Source organism: Cicer arietinum, chromosome 1 (genome assembly GCF_000331145.2).
Source record: "Cicer arietinum cultivar CDC Frontier isolate Library 1 chromosome 1, Cicar.CDCFrontier_v2.0, whole genome shotgun sequence".
Classification (NCBI taxonomy): Eukaryota; Viridiplantae; Streptophyta; class Magnoliopsida; order Fabales; family Fabaceae; genus Cicer; species Cicer arietinum.
The window spans coordinates 31,705,968-31,730,137 of NC_021160.2; the positions used below are offsets into that span (position 1 = coordinate 31,705,968).

Here is a 24,170-nt window from a genome sequence, read left to right on the forward strand (position 1 = left end):
ATAAAGTTATTTAAAATTAATAATTGAACGAGTAGCAAACTATAACCAGAAAATAAATTATTATTACAATAAAAAAATATTTGAATAAAGTAAATTTAAATAATTTCTAATAATATATAATGTCATTCTTTCATGAATTAATAATTTCTAATGGTATATAATTTCACATGCATTTTACAATTAAACTAAACATAACAACATAAAAACATATGATATAACTTACTTGATAGGTTCAAAACTAAACACTAATTAACGCACTACCCCTAAAGACCAAACACAAATATGAGTTATCTTGTTTTACTAAAAAATAAAAATAAAACACTAATCCTAAAACTTAAATAATCAATTTTGACATTTATTGCATATTCATCTATTTATGTAAATTATTATATTCACTACGCGAAAAACTGCATTTTACAGCGCTTTTTTTAATCCATTTACAGCGCTTTTTAAAAAAAACAAGCGCTGTGGAATCGAGCGCTGTAAATGATACAACAGCGCTTTTAAAAAAACGCTATAAAACATATAAATATAATGTGCGCTTGTTATGCACATTTTACAGCGCTTTTTCAAAAAAGCGTTGTAACATGCACCCCATTATATGAGTTATGGGTCTGCTTTTAGAGCGCTTTTTAACACAAGCGTTGTAAAATGCACACCCATTATATGAAATTATGGGTCTGCATTTTACAGCGCTTTTTTGCGAAAGCGCTGTAAAATGCACACCCATAATATGAAATTATGGATCTACATTTTACAGCGCTTTCTCAAAAAAGCGGTGTAACATGCACACCCATAAATGAAATTATGGATCTGCATTTTACAGCGCTTTTGTTGAAAAGCGCTTTTTAGCTTTTTATGACATTTTTTTTAGAAAGCGCTGTCTTTTATCTTTGTATCCAAAATCACTTCACAATCAGTGCACACAACAACAAAACATATTCAAATACCATAAGCAGTTCACACAATCAGTAGAACAGAAATCAGAACTCTGTAACTTAATTAACATATATGTAACTCTGTAACTCTGTAATTTACAACCTAATTAACTACATTCAGATACATATATATAACCTAATTTACAACCTAATTAACTACATTCAGATACATATATATATAACCTAATTTACAACCTAAACTACATTCAGATTCATATGCATGTTCATATATTGTGTCCTATGATCATTTACATATAATAACTAACAGAATATACATAATATGCACTAGCTACCATATAATATTCAGATCCCTTGCCCAGCAGCAAACTATTTCCCAGAAAATCAAATAATTTGCATGTACCATTCTTCCTTTAATTCCATCAGATCTTCCTCAGAATATGATGGACTGGAATTGTCAAAGTACTGCAATATAAAAATTGAACATATTATATTAAGTTAGTATCAAATATATAGATAATTTATATATGAAAATCATATAATGAAAATACCGTACCGTTTTTGGGATAATAGTTTTAATATAAAAATTGAACATATTATATTAAGTTAGTATCAAATATATAGATAATTTATATATGAAAATCATATAATGCAAATACCGTACCGTTTCTGGGATAATAGTTTTATTCTTCTCAACAATCTCCTTCATGAATCTCAATATGTAGTACCCACAGTCGATGTTATTTGTTTGACGAGGGCACTTTATTGAGATCCATGTAATGTTATTAGACTTCTGCTTCGACACTTTAGCACCTCTTTGAGCTCGATAAACTTTTAAGGCACTATCGAATGAATAAATGTGATTATTAGAGCATGAATATTTATATATATATATAAATATATATATGTAAGAAATAAATGAATATTACTTACGTGTCGAGCATATTCTTTATTCCGGGGTGATTGGTGTAATCGCCGTGCACGGGATCCAAATAGTATATCACTTCAGAGACCGCATTGATTGCAAATAGCACCCAATGTGCCCTACAACAACAAAAAATTGGTTAAGCAATTTTGTTTATAGACAACTAATAAATTAAATTCTCATCAATTAAAAAAGATAAAATTACGTACCCTGAATTATATGGTGCCAAGAACAATTTATCACTTTCTTTATTTCTTAAAAACATATCTACAATGTAGTGTTTTACATTGTCTGGATCGAGTTTGAACATCGACATCTTATGCGGAGACAAGAATGAGTATTTATTTGACAGTTTCCTCGTGCACACGACCTTCTCGTACAAAAACCTTCAATGAAAATTTTAAACTAGATTAATTACCAATACATTTAATTAATTACAAATAAATGCAATTAAAAGTATTTTTTACCTTATGTACAAGCTGATTACAGTAACACTCAGCTCCTTATGTTCGAGAAGATCGTACATTTGCTCCTTTTCGAGGTATTCAATATACTCATCTCCAAAGATGTCTTGATTCATTTGTACAATGGGCGAATCGTTGCTGCTGCCCATGTTCCTTTTTATTTGGATGTCAAGACACGCCCCGTATTTACCAAGGCGTGGCTGACTTTTATTAGGAGCAGCAGCAGCAGCGACCGATTTTCCCCGATCCAGATTTTTTGTTGCTGCAAGTTTTGCAGCTTTATTACCCTCCAGCCTTTGTAGTTTGGCAGCCCTATTAACCTCCAATTTTTGAGGTCTGCTGCCTTTTTTTGGCTGTAGGGGTGGTTTATTTATTTGGACCTACAAAAATGAGGTAAAATGTTAGTTTATTGAATCTGAAAAAATAAAAAACCTTAGGCAATAAATGTGACAAACCTTTTCGGGAGATGTAACTGATTTGTCCTTGGGAATCTTTTTTTCGAGGGCAACAAGGTGTGTGGGCCATGCCACGTAACTGCCAATAGCGTCGCTTAAGAACTTCATATCTCCATCGTTGTCCGGTATGGGCAACGGTGCAGTTGGTTCGAAAGCAACCGTAGGCGATACTTTGACATGGCCCGCGGGGATCGGAATATTGTGCAATACTTCTCCCGAAGTATTGTGCAATATTCCTTTTCCCACCTTCCGTTGAGTCGGCGAGGACAAGTATAGGACACATGTAGTGACACCCTACATCAATAGTTAAAACATAAGTACAGTTAATATATAAGTTTGTTTAATACATAAGTAATTACATAAGCAAGTAAGTAGTAAGTAATTAATTACCTCGGGAATACTCTTCAAACCGACGTTGCAACTCCCGGTTTCACTCTCCATTTGTATTTCAGGTTGGAGCTGAACCGGAAGTTGCTTGTCTTTATTCGTATTCACCAAGAGTGCCACTTGCTCCGATAAGATTCTGAGCTTCTCTAATACTTCCTCGTTGGAAGGTTTTTGGCGCTTCTCTTGAGGAAAAAAGCTTTTGGGAGTTACGCCAAATCCTTTCCCCCTCACTCGACCGGAATACTCAGGGACATTAAACACTTTCCCAAGAATGTCCCTGCACGTATCCTTGTTGCCCTCTTGAGTTTCAGAACTTTGTTCAATAGTTTCCTAAAATACATGTAACATTAAAAAGATAAGTTCAATAGCATTTTTAAAATACAATATTAAAAAATATTAAAGTGATAATATACTTACACAAAGTTCTACAACTTTCTTGACATTTTCATTATCAACCACTCCTTCTTTATTAACACGCGCTTCCTTCCACAATATATGACGACCCAAGGGTTGATCGGCTTGGGTGTCTTTTCTCTATTCGTTAAAATCATAAACAAAATAATACAAATTAGTTACACACTATAGTTTATAATACAAATTACAAGTGATGTTTAATTACTTACAATTTTTTGTTCAAGGCGTGCATATCCCATACGTGATTTCTTGTATGGGTGTTTTGGGTTGCTTGCCCGTTCGCGATTTGCCTTACTAATATTCTATATAAAAAAAAATAGCAATTGTGTAAAAATTTAAAATACGCTACGAATATGAATAATAAAACACAAATGCTAATAAATTAATCACTTACGACAAACGCCGGGTCAGAACGTTTGGAAACAAATGCACTCCATTCATCCTTTGATATATAATGTTGATATATCTTTGGAGGTTCAGCATTTGTGTTTCCTTCTCTATCTTTTAGATAGAAATTTGAGAGATGGGATCTAAATCCACGATGGATTTTCCCAGCAACTCTCAAAACATATGACTTTCGTTCCTCATCAAGAACAAAAGTGGTCTGCAATGAAAACAATCATAAGTAATGTATTTTACAGAAAAAACATTATAAATGACAAAAGAGTAGATCAAAATATTTACTTGAATGTCATTCCAGATGATATCTTTGGCATCCTTCAACGCCTTATCTCTCCAGTTGTCTATTGTTATTGGGACATTTTGACGAACAACAGCCCCAATGTAGCTTACAAACATGGAGCTGTTGGGGTCAACTGGCTGACCACTCTCGTTCCAGCCAACCTAATAAACTCATATAGTAAGTACATGCCCTAAACCCTAAAAAAAGATAAAAAAACACACAGCAAACAGAGTATATATAGTATACCTCAAATTTAATGCCACTACTCCTTGCTTTAATCACCTTTTGCATGATAGTTGCACCACGTTTGACTTCTTTTTCGTAAGTCTTAGAGGTGCCAACTTCTTCATTTTGACATTCTAAATCTTTGTTTGTATCCATTTAACTACAACAAGTTCAACATGCAGTTTAGTATAACATCAACAAGCTCAACATGCATCATGCATTATTATAAACAAGCTCAACATGTATCAGTATATCTTAAACAAGCTCAACATGCATTTTAATGATTACAAAAAATTTATAACATCAATACCTGAATAATGGTTCAAAGAAAGATGAAATGTGAAGAAAAGAGGGAACACAGAAAGTTCACAGAAATATGGTTCACAGAAATACGGTATTGAAGAAATACGTAATGAGGGTTACGTATTTCAATGAAAATATATTGTGTGAAATGGGAGAGATGATCTTGGATGGAAATAAGGTTCGAAATGAAGGAGATGATCGTGGAAATAAGGTTCGTAATGGACGGGATGATAGGGTTTGCAAAAGAAGAGAAGAACGATGAAGGTTGAGATGATAGTGAAGTTTACGTAATGAAGAGGAAACTGAAGAGGTTACTGTTATATATACGTAACCTTTTTACAGCGCTTTTTTATAAGCCTTTTGATGGAATGAATCCACATGGTCTTCAAAGCATCTCACATAGCACGTGGCCTGTGATTTTGGTAATATATAACTTACCTCCATGGTTATGTATGAAGCGTAAGTTTATGATGTTGTCTCTGTTAATTTCTGGACCCAAACAACCGGGGAATGATATCGACGTATACTTGACTCCTTTAATTGAAGATTTAAAAATTATGTGGGCTTGCAAAAGCGCTATAAAAGACCTCCATGTGTTATTATGTTATATGAATGTTTTTTAAAGCCTTTTACATCGCTTTTTCAAATAAGCGCTCTAAAATGTCTCTTTATGTTAATTTTAAAAGGCTCTTTTACAGCACTTATGTGTAAAAGCGTTGTAAAAGGCTTTGAAAAACATTCATATAACATAATAACACATGGAGGTCTTTTACAGCGCTTTTGCAAGCCCACATAATTTTTAAATCTTCAATTAAAGGAGTCAAGTATACGTCGATATCATTCTCCGGTTGTTTGGGTCCAGAAATTAACAGAGACAACATCATAAACTTACGCTTCATACATAACCATGGAGGTAGGTTATATATTACCAAAATCACAGGCCACGTGCTATGTGAGATGCTTTGAAGACCATGTGGATTCATTCCATCAGTAGAAAGTGCAAGTCTTAGATTTCTTGACTCTATCCCGAATTCAGGATACTCGTGATCAATTTTTGCCCATTGTGGGGAATCTGCAGGGTGTCGAAACATTCCATCTCTAATTCTTTCATCTGCATGCCATGTCAAGTGTTTTGAATCTTCTTCACTGCGATACATGCGCCTAAATCTTGGTATTATAGGAAAATACCACACGACTTTTGCTGGAGTAGATTCTTTCTTCTTATATCGAGAGACATTGCATTTTGGACACGCCTTAAGTAGTTCATATTCGTTTCGAAATAAAATGCAATCGTTAGGACACGCATGAATCCTTTCGTAACTCATTCCAATAGAACACAAAATCCGTTTAGCCTCGTAGGTTCGACTGGGAAGTTCATTATCATCTGGCAACATATCTTTTATGAGTGTTAATAATTCTGTAAAGCTTTTATCAGACCATCCATTACTCGCTTTTAAGTTGTACAACTTTAATATCGCTGACAGTCTTGTGAATTTAGTACAACCATTATATAATTCTTTCTCTGCATCACTCAACAAACTTTCAAACATTTTAGGACAATCTCGAAGATCTTCTTCAACTGCTTTTGCAATCTCATCAACTCGGTCCGGCTCATATGTATCTGTATCGAAGTCAGTTGAAGCATATGTCGAACTATTCTCAAAATTAATGTTTCCTTTTTTTTTTTCTCACCATGTCTTATCCAACATGTGTAGCTTTGATCAATTCCATTACATACTAGATGTCCTTCTAATTCATCTTCTCTAACACGTTTTCCAAAACAACATTTTAAACAAGGACAAACTACTCTATTTGGATCTTTTGCATTCTTCACTGCAAACTCAACAAACTCCTTCACTCCAATTTCATACTCTTTTGACAATCGATTGGCTGAAATCCATTTCCTATCCATATTATACCACCTATATAAATGCAGTAAAAAAAATAATAAGCTTTCAAAATATATCAACAAGTTTCTAAAAGAAACCAATATCAACTAACAATTTCAAAATAGAACAGATCATGTGGTATGAGTTTTTGACAATTTTTGACAATTTCAAAACATAACAGATCATGTGTAGAAGAGATTTAATATATATATATACATAACAATTTTTAGTAGATTTAATATATATATATAACAAAACATAACAGATCATGTGTAAAAAATACCTGAGACAACGTAGATGGCCGCACAGTACGTAGAGGATATTAGGGTTCCCAACGTATATAATTATTTGAAAGATGTAGAGGATATGAGGGTTTCCAACGTATATAATTATTTGAAAGATGTAGTTTACAGCGCTTGTGAAAAAAGCGTTGTAATAGGTAGTTAAATTCAATGAAAACGCATGTATTATACAGCGCTTGTGCAAAAAGCGTTGTATTAGGTAGTTCAAATATTTGGAAGCGCATGTGTTTACAGCGCTTGTGAAAAAAGCGATGTAACTGATACGCGAAAGTGCTTCATTTTACAGCGCTTTTTTGACAAGCGCTGTAAAAGCCTTATAACGTTATGCGCAAACCTTATATGACCTACAACAGCGCTTGTGAAAAAAAGCGCTGTAAAAGGCTCTGTTATTTTTAAAATATATTTACAACAGCGCTTGTGTTGAGCAAGCGCTGTAAAATGGACGCTGTTAAATGTCATTTTTGGCGTAGTGATTCGAACGACTACAGATAAAATTCATCGAGAATTGTAACAACGACATTTCTAACCTGGACGATAGCGAGATTATCACAAACATCAAACTAATGTTTAGAATTTAACAACACAAAAACTATCATTTAACTTAAAGTTACAATAAATATAGAATTTAATAGTACAAAATATATTAGTATTATAGAACAATCAAGGTTAATTAATCAATTTATTATTAAATTACAACTCGAACTGTGTCTGTGAAAGTAGTTCAAATCCATTACATAGAAGTAGATGATAAATAATAAATCTTAAAATCATTATATAAAGTGTGAGAAATATTTTTGGCAACTTATATCGGATAAAATCTCCTACGTTGAAGTCATTGTTGTCACAAAACACCCTTCACTAAAATTCTAATTTTGACCACATATATATACATATTATTTTAGCTTAATTGCAGTTTTGGTCCCTTTATTTTAGTTGAATTACGAAAATAGTCACCTCATTTTATTTTTCCTCAGTTTTGGTTCACCAAACAGAGTTTTAGTCCAAAACTTGATGAAGTGTCATTTTTTGTGCTTATTTAATTCACATCATGCCTCAAGATCTCATGATGCAACAATTGTACTTGAGATCTACGATCATAAATGGTGTGGTGTGGCTTAGAAAAATGACACTTCATCAAATTTTGGACTAAAATTTTATTTATGGGACCAAAACTGAGGGGAAATAAAATGGAATGACTATTTTTATAATTCAGCTAAACTAGAGGGATCAAAACTGCAATTAAGTCTATTATTTTTAACTAATTCTTTAGTAATAAACATTTGTTGTGGTATAAGATTTTTATAATAAACTACATATGAAAATTTAGTGAGAGAAATTAATAATAAAGAAATAAATAAAGAGAGGGAAAAAGTAGGTGACAAAGAGAGGGAAAAAGTAGGTGACAAAGAGGAAATTTCTTAAAAGGTTTTATTATTCAATTTTTTTCTAATTCAAATGAAATGACTATTTGAACCTTGATTTTGATGATATGGAAGAAAAAAAAATGAATTATGGATACAGTGTTATAACTCTATATGTATTTTTTTTTTTTTTTTTATATATAAATGGTCATTGTTAATATAATAGTTGATAATTTATTAGTATTATACTAAAGGTGATAATCAAACTCAAGTTTACTTTATTATTCCGCTCCATTTTTATAAGTATCACTTACATTTCACATATATTAAAAAATGTAGTTAGTAAGTAAAATGTGTCTATTTTGTATATAGATCTTCTTAAAATACTTTTTGTATATTAATGTGTTTAACTATAACTTTTTGACTTCCAAACATACATATAAAAGCAGATTTGAGACATGATCTTATGTAGTAACTGTAACACATAAATAAAAACAGAAATCTACTTAAAGTCATGCACCAATTAAAAATATTAAAAAATTCAAATCCAAACACCTTGATTCTTTAAATTAATGTGAAAGAAATTCAAAACACAACCTTAAAGTGATATAAATTGAATAATTAAAAAATAAATATGAGATTGGTAAAAGTAATGAGTCTTCTTGTTTAAAATTTCTATACTTTAACACACTAATTCAATTTATTTGTCTAAATTAAAGTGATCGCATATTAATTGGTTAACATATTTTAATATTACATTAACTAAATGTTAGATGACATATACACACTTTAGTCTATATTTGATTAAAATAAATATTATATACAGTGTACTTGTAATATTATATAGAGTTGAAAAATAATAATTTTATTAAAATAAATTGTTCAAAGGACAGGGATCCGAAATACACTCATTTTTTAAGTTTTGTACAGGAATATTCATATTCAATCGGATCCTAATAAAAATGGCATACTGTTTTAAAAAACAATAAAATTGTACAAAATTAAATATTATTATATATGTTTGATTATTTTTTTTAAAACTGCTTGAATTAAATAAGATTTATGAATCTTTTTAAAAACCAAACCAAACTAAAATCTAATCAAACCACTTGTACAAATTTTAATATTTTTATATATTGTTAAAGTTTTGTAGGGGATATTTTATTACTAATTATAAGATAAATATTATTTTTTACTTGTACAGGTTAATATAAATTATCCCATGCAATATATGTCATTGACTGGGTGATATATATTGTCATATATTCACTCATATACATGTTTGTACATGCATTTATGTGTGCAAACAAATATTCATAAAAAATAATATCCAATCAAATAATTTAGTGATGTTTATGATAATCTATTGAGTTGTTTAAAAGTATGTTGCTAAGTTAGTAACATTTTATTACTAGATTATCTATAAAAATGTTACAATGATTTGTTTTGCTAAAAACAAAAATATCATTATCATTTTTTTATTAACGATGAATAATGGTCATTATTATTCTAAGCGTAATATAATATATAAACATGCATACTATAAGATCTTTCAACATTCTGTCAAAAAAAGCTTTCAACATAATGTGTTTGTCTGTTAGACAAATATATGTTATAAGAGATTGCAAAAAAAGACAAATATATTAAATATTATATTATAATTATGATTAATGTCATTTTTGATATTATATACTAATATAATAATAATAATAATAATAATAATAATAATAATAATAATAATAATAATAATAATAATAGAAATATCTTTTTATAAAAAAAAAAATATTTAGACATAATTAGAACATATGGCCAATACAAGACCATCTTTAAGCAATTCACCATATTTTACACTAGTGGAACAACTCTTAAATATCTAAAATGATCTCACAAATCACCCCCACTTTACATATTTTAATTAGTTAATTTAATATTTATTTATTAACATAATATATTTTCAAATCAATATATTAATTTTTTTGTCAACTAAAAATTTATAAAATAAATTAAAATTAACATAAATCTATTATTAGTGTGAACAAGACTTCTTAATATCAAGCACATATCTCCATTTGATAAAAAAAAAAAAAAAAAAAACATATATCTTCATTTGATAAAAAACATATTTCTCTAAAATCAGAACCATCTACTTAATTTGAAGTATTAGCAAAATCAGAATTACCAGAGGAACCTGATACGTCAGCAGAAACATAAGTTTTTGGAACCATGTTTGTTTTATACTTAGTGTTTTGATGTTAACAAAATCATTTTATGAGAACAATATATTTAACTTAACAAAGATGAAATAAGATTTATGTTTTTAAAAAAAATCTAAAATAAGATTTGATTCAGATTTATGATTGAAGAAATTTTTTGATCAAGTTGAAAAGAAGATATAGTCAAATATTTTTGAAGAAAATCTAAAATAATATTTTATTCAGATTTATGATTGAAGAAAATCTTTGACCAAGTTGAAAAAAAGATATGGTCAAGATTTGAAGAAGATTTTATTAACATTTATCACAAGAAGATATGAATTATTTACAAAAAGATTTTATCAAGATTTATCTACAAAAAATATGAACAAAATCAATATGAAGAATTTACAAACTCAATCTGAACAAAATACGAATAGAATCAATGGCTTGTAGGGTCAAGGAGGTTAGTTCCTCAAAAGTGTAGGGTTTTCATGCAATTTGGGAAGACAGGCTTGGAGGATCAAGAGCTTTGTAATTTAAGGTATTTGAATTAGTGGATTAAAGTCATCTAGATGAGGGGACTAGATGTAGCCAAGCTAGTGGTGAACTAGAATAAATCTATGTGTCCAATTATTTATGCTTTCATTGTTTGTTGTCTCTTAACCCGATTGCTTTTTATGTAAGTAATTCATAAAAACCAACCAACTTTCATCAAATTAGCAAAAAAGTTATCAACTTTGTCAAACACAATTCAACTCTTCTTCTCGTGTTTGTACCTTCAATTGGTATCAGAGCTTAGTCGCAAGGCTGGGCACTTTATAGTGTTTGAAGAAAGATCCAAGGATTCAACATGTTTGGATTTTGTGAATTAGTAGATAAAGAAAATAAGGTGTTTTTTTACTTAACTCGATATGATTTAACTACTATTATACATGACTTTTGAAATAAGAATCACAGATTGTTTTTAAAACTGAAAACACTAAGAATAAAATACAAACCTAACTCGAAAAATTAATGTTTTAAAGAGTCTAAGTGTTGAATTTAAAACATAAAATATAAATATGAAAACGGATATTATTGAACATAAAACAGAAAATGGAAATCTAAAAATTGATATTGATGAACTTAAAGATACAACCTTGAAAGATATCCATGTTGAAAATACCACATGTAATCATGATAAGCAGGAAGAAGTATTCCAATATTTTTCTAATTAATGTTATGGAAAAAAGTAAGTATGCATCTATGATTTATGGTGTTAGTAGAAATGTTAAAAGAGTTCTAGGATTTGAAGAAATAGTAATTGAACCTAAACATATTCACTCTGATGTTTTCTGTACTATTTGTTCTAAGAAAAGTCACTCTAAATTATCTTGTCTCATGTTAAATACAAGGAAAGGCAAGAAACATTTCAAGACTAACAAACTAGAATTCAATTATAATTGGGTACCAAAAGAAAAAAAAATATTATGTTGCATATGTTCTAAGCAGCGAGGTTGAAACACCAATCATGGCATCTGATAAGTGGATGCTAGCAACTTATGAAGGAAAAAAGGTCTATTTCCCAATACCTGAATCTAGTGGAAGATGGACTAGTCAACACAGTACCTGAACCAGAACCAACTAATGAACCATAACTTTTCAGAAAATGAAGAACCTTATCATGAATCGGAACTATCATGAAAATCAGAACCATCTACTTAATCTGAAGTATTAGCAAAACCAGAATTACCAGAGGAACCTGATACATCAGCATAAATAGAAGTTGTTGAAACCATGTTTGTTTTATACTTAGAGTTTTGATGTTAACAATTGTATTTTATGAGAACAATATATTTGCTTCACATAGTTTGAAAGTAGAATCATGTTTTTGAATGGAATCTAAAATAAGATTTGATTCAGATTTATGATTATAGAATTTTTTTGACCAAGTTGAAAAGAAGATATGGTCAAATGTTTTTGACTAAAATCTAAAATAAGATGTAATTTTGATTTATGATTGAAGAAAATCTTTGACCAAGTTGAAAATAAGATATATTGAAGATTTGATCAAGATTTATCACAAAAAGATATGAATTACTTACAAGAGATTTGATCAAGATTTATCTATAACAAAATATGAACATAATTAATCTGAAGAATTTACAAACTCAATCTGAACAAAATACGAACATATTAAATCTGAATAATTTACAAACTCAATTTGAGCAAAATATGAAGGGAATCAATTTAGATGAAGTGCTCAGATTGGACTTAGAAATATATATTTGGCTAAAGAACATATTATCAAAAAATATGTTGTTCATAACAATTTTTGAATAAGATCATTGTTGTCCAAGCTAAGAATGAAGATTGAAGCCCTGATTTTTATAATAGATACTCAGAGCTGAAGAAGAACATAAAAAAATCAACAAAAAAAAAGTAGAAGAATTCAAGCTCAAAATTCCAAATTCATCTTAGAGTTCAAAGAGAGAAACACTTGTTCGAATGAGAAATATTTTTTGAGTGTTTTTCTTAGTGTGTGATAATCATTTTTATAATCAGTTTGTTAGAAGAAACTACACAAGTTCCACAAATTTGTATTCAAACCTGATAATGGTGTTAGTGTGCGTTCAATAATACAGGGTTGTCAAGTTGTGTGGAGAAGACTTGGCTTGTAGAGTCAATGTGTTTGTGTTCCTCAAAAGTCTAGGGTTGTCAGGCTATTTGACAAGACATGACTTATAGGGTCAAGGTTGTTAGTTCATCAAAAATCTAGGGTTGTTAGGCTGTTTGGGAAGACTAGCTTGGAGGGTTATGTGCTTTGCAATTCAAGTATTTGAATTAGTGGATTAAATGCTTCTGAATAAAGGAACATGATGTAGCCAAGTCAATAGTGAACTATGATACATCTATGTGTCCAATTATTTATACTTTCGTAGTTCGCTGCCTCTAAACCCAATTGTTTCATATTTAAGTAATTCATAAACATCAACCAGTCTTCATCAAATTAGCAAAAAGTTATCAATTTTGTCAAACACAATTCAAGCTCAAAATTCCAAATTCATCTTAGAGTTCAAAGAGAAAAATATTTGTTCGAATGAAAAATATTTTTTGAGTGTTTTTCTTAGAGTGTGATAGTCATTTTTATAATCAATTTGTTAGAAGAAACTACACAAGTTCCAAAAATTTGTATTCAAACCCAATAATGGTGCTAGTGTGTGTTCAATAATATGGGGTTGTCAAGTTGTGTGGAGAAAACTTGACTTGTAGAGTCAATGTGTTTGTGTTCCTCAAAAGTCTATGGTTGTCAGACTATTTGAAAAGACATGACTTGTTGGATCAAGGTAGTTAGTTCCTCAAAAGTCTAGGGTTGTTAGGCTGTTTGGGAAGACTAGGTTGGAGGGTTATGTGCTTTGCAATTCAAGTAATTGAATTAATGGATTAAAGCTTTTTGAATAAAGGAACATGATGTAGCCAAGTTAATTATGAATCATGATACATCTATGTGTCCAATTATTTATACTTTCGTTGTTTGCTGCCTCTAAATCCAATTGTTTCATATTTAAGTAATTCATAGAAAAATATTTGTCAGTGATACATAAATAAAATATTTGGCAAATATAAAAGATGGAACAAATATTTTTCATGATACTTAAAAAAACACAAGACTCATATTTGTCCTCGAGAAATATAAAAAGATACAAGACAAATATAGGTTATTGATATATAAAAATATGAGACACATATTTGTCACCGATAAATATTAAAAAAAATGAGACAAATATTTATCACTAATAAACATAAATAAATAATCAAATAACTATTTGTCCTTGTTGCATAAAATATATATGGGAACAATATTTTTCACCGGTTAGTTTTAAAAAATATCACAAAATAAATATTTAGTACTGATAAATATTAAAAAGAATATTTATAATTGATAAATATAAAAAATATAGGCTAAACATTTTGTATTAATACATCAAAACAACACGGGAAAAATATTTATCCTAGATGTATATAAAAAAAAATAGGATAAATATTTATCGCTGATAAGTATAAAAAATATATGGGATAAATATTTTTTATTGATAAATATAAAAAGACTAGACAAATATATGTTATTGATACATAAAAAAAATACAGGATGCATATTTAGCAACAATAAATATTTACCACTAATAAACATACAACAACATGGAACAAATATTTATTATTGATACATAAAAAAAAATATGTAGAACATATGTATCTTTGATAAATAAATAAAAAAGGGGATAAACACTTATCACTGATAAAGATAAAAAAACATGAGATAAATATTTATAATAGATAATTTTAAAAAATACATGACTAATATTTATCATTGATACATAAAACAACACAAGATAAATATTTATCACAAATAAATATTATAAAAATACGGAATAAATATTTATAACTGAAAGATATAAAAAAATAGAGGACAAATATTTTTCAGTGACAAATATAAAAAAAAAACATGGAGAAAATATATATTATTGATACATAAAAAAAAATATATGACACATATTTGTTACCGATAAATATAAAATAAAATACAAGACAAATATTTGTCATTGATACATAAAAGCAACACGAAAAAATATTTATCATGGGTAAATATAAAAAGACACGGGACAAAAGTTTCTTGTCATTGATCAATTTATTAAAAAAAAAACATGTGACAAATATATGTCATTAATAAATAAAATAGTACAAGACAAATATTTGTATTTGATAAATCTAAAAAAGTATTAAACAAAAGACAAATATTTAGTATTTAAATCATACATAGGACAAATGTTTGTCAATAAAGAATGAGTTAAAATTAATATATTTTTTTTAATATTTTATACATAAACATAAGAACAGTTACAATACACTGACTATAAAAAATACTATACGCTAAAAAATTGTTTATCATAATTAATTAATTAAATTAAGTTTTTTTTTAGGTGTACTATCTACCCAGTCAAGAGACTGATATCAAATTGAGCGTATAATATTTTCTGACATTACTCTATTTAAATACACGACAACAAGATCATGATCGGTAAGTATTGTTAATGTATTTTACTCTTTTTTCCTTTACATCTCATATAACAAATAGAAGAAAATAATTAATTTTATCATTCATTTTCAGATTCTATACAATGATTTCTTACCAAGAAATCAAATCTATTTTAAATTTGAGACAATTAATTAAAATAATTTGATTCATATTTTTAAAATAAATATGAAGTCACTTATGTGTATAAATACGACATTGGTAAAATGTTTAGTTGTACCATAAATTTATAAGTTCATTAACTATCATGACTTCAATTATCTATCTAATTTTGATAATTTTTTAAAATTTAACTTATCATTTGTTTCATTTGTTTTTATTTATATTTGTTGGTCAATGTTATAGTATTTGCTGCATTATATCTATTATAAGCTGTTATAATCTATTTTAATACTTATGCAGAACACTTAAGAAAAAAATATACTTATGTAATTATCTAATTCAATCAAATATTTAAAATAATATTTTATAATTATTCATATAATATTTAATTAATCATTTTATACACAAGATATGTTTTGAACTAAAAATTTTAATTTGTACCAATGCATGAGTCTCTTATTAGTTGGACAAGGAAATTAAGGGATCTTGGTGAAGCTCGTTAATCGACGGAAATAGGAATATGTGTGTGGAAATGATGGTGGGAATGTGACTAAGGGCGTAAGCATTTGATTAGGATTATTATTGAAAATCTCACGAAATTGAATATTATTAAATGTATTTAATTTTCTTTTTATGATAATTGCTCGAATTAGATTATATTTTAAATTTATTTTTTAAATTAAATTAAATTACATTTATAAATTTTAATATTTATTTATTTTTATCAATATGAGACATTATATTAAATTATTATTTGTTATTTTTAATAATATTTATTTGCTTAATTTGATATATTTTTATTATATTTTACATAATTTAAACATAATCGATCAATATTATTCCTTAATATTAATTTTAATATATTAATAATGACATTTACTTCAAATTTGTTATTTTAATATAATTTTATACAGTTCATATCAAAATAGAGTATTTTACAAATTATAATTTAAATTTAATTAAAAACAATTTAATCTAAACTACATTAATTTAGATTGTATCGACTATTTTTTTAGTTTTCATCTAAATTGAATTGTATCACAAATACTTTAAATTTTTTATCGGATAATTTCTTTTTTAGTCCAAATTGAATTAGGAACACTTTAGTTATCGGTACTTCCTCCAATAATAATAATGTAATAACAGTGGATAAACATGGCTGAAGAAGTGAAGAGTGCAAGAAATTTTCTTTGCAGGCAAAAACACCACCTGCAATATGCTGACGTGGACAACGATTCTGCTTGCTATGCAACCAGATCAGTGACCGGTACCGGGCATGAGGGGCTCCTAAGTGCGTGCGAAGCACGTGACACTCCCACCGAGGAGGGCCTTGCAACGCTCGAAACTGCAAGTTTAAGCTTTAATAAACAAATCTAGCCATTCCACGTGGATTTCAGACAAAATATTGATATCTCATCTCTAACGGTAGTCAAATGAGTTCGTATGTCAGCGTATAATAACTTAACTTTCAGTTTTTTGTGAGTTCACTCTTGGAGTTGTGCTAAAGTGTAATCCCGGTACCGGAAAGAACGGTGCTTCATAGTAGTTATTTTTTTTTTTATCTACTTTCATAATTTAATAATAATATAATTATAACTGCTACCTTTTATTAATTTATTAATAATAATAAAAATAATGTATAATAAAAATAATATATGGCTGTTAACTTCTTTTTAAATTAATTTTTTATTTTAAATTAATTTTTTTATTTTAATTTTAAATTAAAATAATATATAATAATATTAATTGGAAAATTTAAATTAATATTTTAAGTTATAGTAAAATTGAATATAAATAAAATATTAATGTATAAATTAAAGTTATAGGATATAATATGATTTTTTAAAAGTTAAACAGCAAAAAAGAAATGAATTGATTTAGAGTGATGTGGCATAGTAGAACCTATTTAAATGGATCATGTTGAGTTCACCGTTAGAACAAAAAAGGAATGAGTTGGAGCAAAAAAAGGAATGAGTTGCTTCAAAATGATGTGGTACAGTAGAGTTCACGGTTGAGTTCACCGTCGGAGATGCTCTTAGCTATTGAATTTTATTGTGTCCCTCTACTCAGCAGAGCAACACTAGTCTACTTAATCATTTTACATACATACAAAAATAAATAAAGTTAGAGAAAATAGTATTTATATTAAACTATCCTTATCAAATATTAGTTTATTTATTATTAAAAAATATAATTGAAAAAATATATATACAATTAAGAAAATAGATAATTTTACACATAAATCGATTATTAAAAAAAACATAGAGAGCAATAAATTCAACTTTTCAAAAGGTAATCCATCACACATTTTACTTTTCTTTTTACACAAATTACTTAGTCTACTAAGTTATACAATCTAAATTACATTAACATTGGACCACGATAGAATTTTGATAAATCTAAAATAAAGTACAAAGTTAAAATGACAGACTTTCTATTTTGATGAAGAACGTAAGATTGACAACTATATAATTGAGTAAAAAATAGAGAACAATTGTTATGATTAAGCGGCTATTTTTGAAATATTAAGGTTAAAGAATTAATATGTATAAAATATCTTTAACAATAATATCTTTTATGCCAATATATCTCCAAATAGTTTAAATTATTTTGTTCTTTAAAATTAATTTTAGTAACTTAAATTGCCAAAATATCTTTTCCAGTTTTTCAAAAAAAAAATATTCAAATTTTTTTCCAAAACAATAATGTTTTAGACTTTTTTTAAAGTTTTTTTCGATAATTTTTCAGGATTTTAAACATATTTCGAGGAAAAAAAAAACTCAATCAACAAAACATTAAACCTATGAACCCTCAATTAAGCCCACAAAAAATAATAATAAAACCTATGAACCCTCAATTAAGCCCACAAAAAATAATAATAAACTCATATTCTGAGGGCTTTAAAAAAAAATTCAATAAAGGACGTAGTAGGAGACTTTATAAAGAGGAGTTTGAAATTTAAGACTTTATTGACAGGTTGCATTGGACAGAACCTTGCAACCTTCAAACTAAATTGGCGCTTGGAATCATGTTGCACCAATTTAATTGTAGGTTGTCTCCTAACTACCAGCAGCACCATACCTCCTGATATGGCTCTATCCTCGAAATGGTGCACCAATCATATTCCAACATATATTGACGACACAACCACACCGAATTATTCCTGATCACTAGTTGTTGTGTTGGTGTAAGAGGTGGCACAAATGGGCATCAAAAGAGAATAATGGATGGTGGACATTGCATGTAGCAACAGGGGGCGTAAAAAATGAAAAGGGTCAAAAGAATAACTATTGAAAAGGAGAAAAAAGGATCCTATCACATATCATGCTAATTTACACTGTTAAAAGAGGATAGATGAATAAACTCTGAATTGTGAACTGTAATGTGAATGTGAATTGTAATTGTAATAGGATAGGATAAACTAATCTTCCGTCTTGGACACCTCTCCAAGACTAATTGTAATTGTAATAGGATAATTGTAATTGTAATAGGATAGGATAGGATAACTATAAAGGACTAATTCTCGTGATGACTACGCTCCAGAATCTAAAACCTCTCCAAACAAGGAAATATATCCAACAGATAGGACATTTCTACTCACATCCAACAATAAGGTTTAAGTTTTGCCAAAATAAAGATATGTAGTACAATGGAACAACAAAATAAAAACAGTCAGGCATCTGACAAATAACCAATAAATATAAACTACAGTAAATAATGTCACATAAATATATATAACAAAAAAAACCACAAGCTTCGCTTGAAAGTTGGGAACAAGTACGAATACGGTATTTATCCAATCGTCACCAAATCACGCTTAACAATAAATATCCTTACGGGTTGCATGTCACAACCAAATGATTGGAAGAACCAAGAGTTAAAAGCAATGGAAACTGCTTTTCTTCTGTAAACAAAATTGAACTCATACAACCCTTGATAACCGTACAGTTCGATAAAATTACAAATCATGTAATACTCCTTCCTGATGACAAAAGAAATCAAAGAAATGAGGATAGCTACTTCATAAACTTAACATTTTACAAGAAAAAAATGTTAAAAACATTCAAACAGCAGGATAGGATCATGAAAGGCATTCACTGTAACTATTTACTATCATTATCATTCAAGAAGCATACCTGGTGTATTGCTCAAGTCCCCCAGAACAAGGAATCTAAACTGTCATTCAATGTAGTACTTATTTTTGAAAGGTGCAATAAGCTTGCCAGAATGCTTTTGAATCTCACACCCAAGTTCAACCTCCATCAAACGATGGTTTTCCTTCGAGCGACTCATCAGAAAATTAACACTTAACTCATCACCTTGACTCACATGTGTAGGAGGATTTAATAGGAAAACCTGGCCGATGATTAAAACATGACAAACATTATCATACAGTTAAGTAGAATCAAAGTCTTAGGCTCTAGGTGATTGAACGGATAAATTGTAACAGCAATATTAATGGCCAATTCATCACAGAAGTAAAAAGTAGGAATGTTAACCATGTCTCTCTTACTGTCTAAGAAATTTCTAGGTATAGTTTTAACAATATGACAACATTTTTATGGAACTTATAAAGGTACCATCAGCTACTTCAATGATATTCAGACAAATAATAATAAAAAAAAAACAATTCATGGACAAATCAACCATCAACTAATTGATGCTGTACAAACCTGCTGGCCCCAATGTGTACAGTAATCTACACTAGGAGCAGTAGTTAACTCAATTTCATGTTCAGCTGGATCCTCACTTCGTCCCTGGTACGCAAAAACAGGAAACAATATGGTTATGATATTTTATAGCTATAATAATGCATTACAAGGTCAGACAGCTTACCCGAAAATGTACATCAAACCACCCTCCAAATCCACATAATTTTGTGTTTTCCATAGTTATTGATAGAGAAAATTTTGAACTAACTTTCTCTATGTCAGCCACTGTGGCAGTCAAACAGTCAATTTCCATTATTATACCAGCAGTTCCTATGACTTGATGTGGATGAAGATTGCTCCACAATGATGTCTACAGAAATTAAAGCAAGCATAAATAAGACTCATATGCAACAGAAAACTCATCAGGATTAGTAATGAAATCATCAGAGAGAAAGTTGGGATAACTCATTGTAGAACTAGAGAACATAATAGATTCTCATCTTATGTGGTTTGGACATGGGTAAACTGAAGACCAATAGAAGCACTGTTATTGAAGTTTGATTGGCTGGAGCATATAGATCGAGATTAAATATAAAATATAAATCAAACCATTCAATAAAATCATAGTCATAAATAGTGCACAATAGAACTGCTATCATGGTGTTGTGTCATATCACAGCCATCCCCCGCTACGTGAACAGCATTAGAGTACATTTTTGCACCCCTTTCGACCAAAAGTAGTGGCACTTCACGCCTGTTGCAGCTTCTATGTTGACATCAAGGCAGTGTTATCGTGCAGGCTATGAAATGAAGTTTTGCACAACGAAAAGGCGAAAAAACAGTTTTGTAACTGGTTTATGTGGGTGTTCTGGATCAGGTTTTTTCCATGGAGAGATTACGACTGTTCAACCGTGTAGAACATGTCAACCCTGTGTCTTCATAAGCCAGCACATGATGTAGAGCTGACATAACTAAAATTCTACATAACTGAAAATATACAGTACATTTAAGGTGTACTAAGTATAAAACTTGCCTGTAGATAGTATTTCCTCTGCTCCTCAGCAAAAGGCTTCGCCAAAGTGCTCATGTCAACACCATAGAAGGCTTTTGTTTCATCGACAAAGTTGTGCCAATCACCCATAGCTGACTGGTAATCACCAGCTTTTTGTTCTACTATCCCAGTCCTGATAGGTGCCATCCACATGCGAGCATGACTAGGATACCTACAAAATAAATATTCCTAAATCACCAATTGCAAATGTAATACCAATAGATAGTTCTACTCATTCACAAAATGAAATTTTCATATAAAAAATCATCTCATTTTCAAGAAACAGATATCTTCAAAGTTAACCAAATCATTTTTACACGTAGGTACCTCTGTTGGTAATGTGATGGTAAAAGCATTTTAGAGCAAAACATACCAAGTTAAATCAATGAATCAATTGAAAGAGTACAGGTATGGGATCAGAGCAAATCAGCAAACGCATTCCTTATTCTTATATCTAAACTCAAGTTACACAATATTCTATGATTAGCTTATGGTTCTTGTTCTCGCACCGCATTCTGTTAACCTATGACTGCTGATTTTGCGATTCACCCTATTATGTTGAGAGCTAAAGAATATGTTCTAAAGAACAAAACACCCTGCCTTGTGTGCGCACAAAAAATGGATAATTAAGTTCAAGTTTCTTAACTAACTATGTCCAGCATTTTTCATATATATGGATTTGAAATAAAATCAAACATAAACAGTGACTAAAAAACCTCGATCTAAGCAAAAACCCAGTAACATCTAATTTTACAATTAAGAAGTAGGTGCATATCAAGAAGCATGCCAAACATCAATTTATTTATATAAATAAAAATACTCCTCTAACTTTTCATTTGTGGGAAGAAAGCAATACTTACATCACTCCTGTTGGTTTGAGCCAGCGGTCACGGGCACATATAACAGAATCAAACATAGATTCGCGCAGAAGAAAATAACCCATCCATTCAGAGATGATGACATCAACTGCAAGTCATACACACATCAATAGTTTAGGGCAATCAAAAGGGCACACAATGGTACACCAACAAACATTTAAGAGTAAACCTACAATTTAATCTCTAAACTATCACTCTCTCTCCTATTTAGTCCCTGAGTTATAGAAATATAATAAGCAGCCTCTAAACTATTATTAACCCATTAAGTTAGTCTCTCAGTTGTCTTCAAAATAGGAAAGAGTATAATCCAGTTTAGGAACTAACTTGAAGGATTGAAAATAGTTTAGGGACTAATTTTTATCTTTAGTTACGAGACCAAATAGGCGAGTGAGAATGATAGTTTAGCGATTAAATTGAAGGTTTATTCAACATTTAACAAATGATATAAGGTTTAGTCAAATAAATGACTGTTTCTACAACATTAAATTTTTGACTTAATTGTAGTTTTAGTCTCCTATTTTCACCAATTCACGAAACCGCTATTTTAAAAGCTGACAGTTTTTGTCCCTCTCTCAGATTTTGGAACTTTAAAACCACGATTTGACATCCTTTCAATAAAGTGACATATGATGATCATGTAGAATGATTAATTCTTGAAATCGCAATAAATTCTATAAAAACTTAACGTTTAAATTTGGAAAATTTTTATTTTTGTAATTTAATTAATTTAATGCATTTAGATGGTTCTATATCATGAAATTGTATAATAGGTCATTTAAAATAGATCAAATAATCATTTTTAAGTTAAAAAAATTGAGGGAGGACCAAAATGGACCAATTCTGTGAATGGGTAAAAATAGATGACCAAGACTGCAATTAAGCCTAAATTTTATGCCAAAATATGCAACCTCAATTGGATCAATCGTATATGACCATAGTTTTCTGCAATATCAAAGATCATATCCGCAGTTTAAAACCTTAAAGCTTGACGTCATACACACAAACTAACCTTTCTCTGGCAAATTAATATCCTCCATGGAGCCCTCAATGACTTCGACAATGTGATCAAGATTATTTGCTTTGACAAGTGCACGTGCGTGTTCAGACATCTTAGTAGCTTCAACTGCATACACCTTCTTCGCACCTGCCTGAGCTGACCATATAGCAAGAATGCCACTTCCAGCTCCCACATCCAAAACAACCTTCAAACCCCCAAAAAGTAAGAATTTTTCTTTTAATATTTCATAAATTCGAGCAGAGTACTGAAGCCCCGTTCAGTTATCTAATATAATTATTTTTACTAGAGTTGTAAAATTAAATAGTAAATACCATTATTTTTGTTAGAAAGAAGAAGGAGACTAACCTTGTCCTTGAAGTGATGTTTGTTTTCAAAAACGGCATTGAAGTAAGCGTCCATGCGAACACGATCGGAGAGCATCTCTTTTTGGTGGTAGAGGAAGGAGTAAGTGCAGAAGTAATTCGCATAGTCAACCTCTTTAGGGACGGCGGCACCTCGGCCGCCACTGGCGGCGTTTTCAGAGGTCCCCATTGTTATGGTTGTTCTCGCTCTCGCTCTCTAGTCGGCCAATTCAATTTATTTTAGGGCTGCTTTGGTTTGGCGGTAGGGTTTGTACCGTTATTCAGGCTTTAAACAAGCCCTGCTTTTTCATAATACTAGTTCGTAACCCGTGCGTTGCACGGAAACAACGATTTTAATAAATAAATTATTATATTAGTTTATATATATATTGATATTAAATAAATAAATTATTATATCAAATTTTATAAATTTTATTTTATTGATATTAAAAAAATAAGTTGACTTAAAAAAAATAATTTAAAATAAAAAAATTAAAAAAAATCTAATTATAACTTAACTTAGAAACTACTTCCTTATACACTCAATGTTATTGATAAA

The 24,170-nt window shown here is 29.5% G+C and overlaps 1 protein-coding gene across 1 annotated transcript; it reads right to left on the reverse strand.

Annotated features, from left to right (window-relative positions):
• Positions 1 to 19,334: 19,334 nt before the first annotated feature.
• Positions 19,335 to 23,935, reverse strand: LOC101489289 (protein arginine N-methyltransferase PRMT10). The gene is made up of 8 exons (XM_004515541.4): positions 23,616 to 23,935; positions 23,262 to 23,454; positions 22,235 to 22,340; positions 21,357 to 21,546; positions 20,508 to 20,693; positions 20,345 to 20,428; positions 19,808 to 20,027; positions 19,335 to 19,653 (listed from the first exon to the last, which is right to left on the reverse strand). The coding sequence occupies exons 1-7, from the start codon at positions 23,799 to 23,801 to the stop codon at positions 19,851 to 19,853; spliced, it is 1,122 nt and encodes a 373-aa protein (XP_004515598.1). The 5' UTR covers positions 23,802 to 23,935; the 3' UTR covers positions 19,335 to 19,653; positions 19,808 to 19,850.
• Between the last annotated feature and the right edge of the window lie 235 nt (positions 23,936 to 24,170).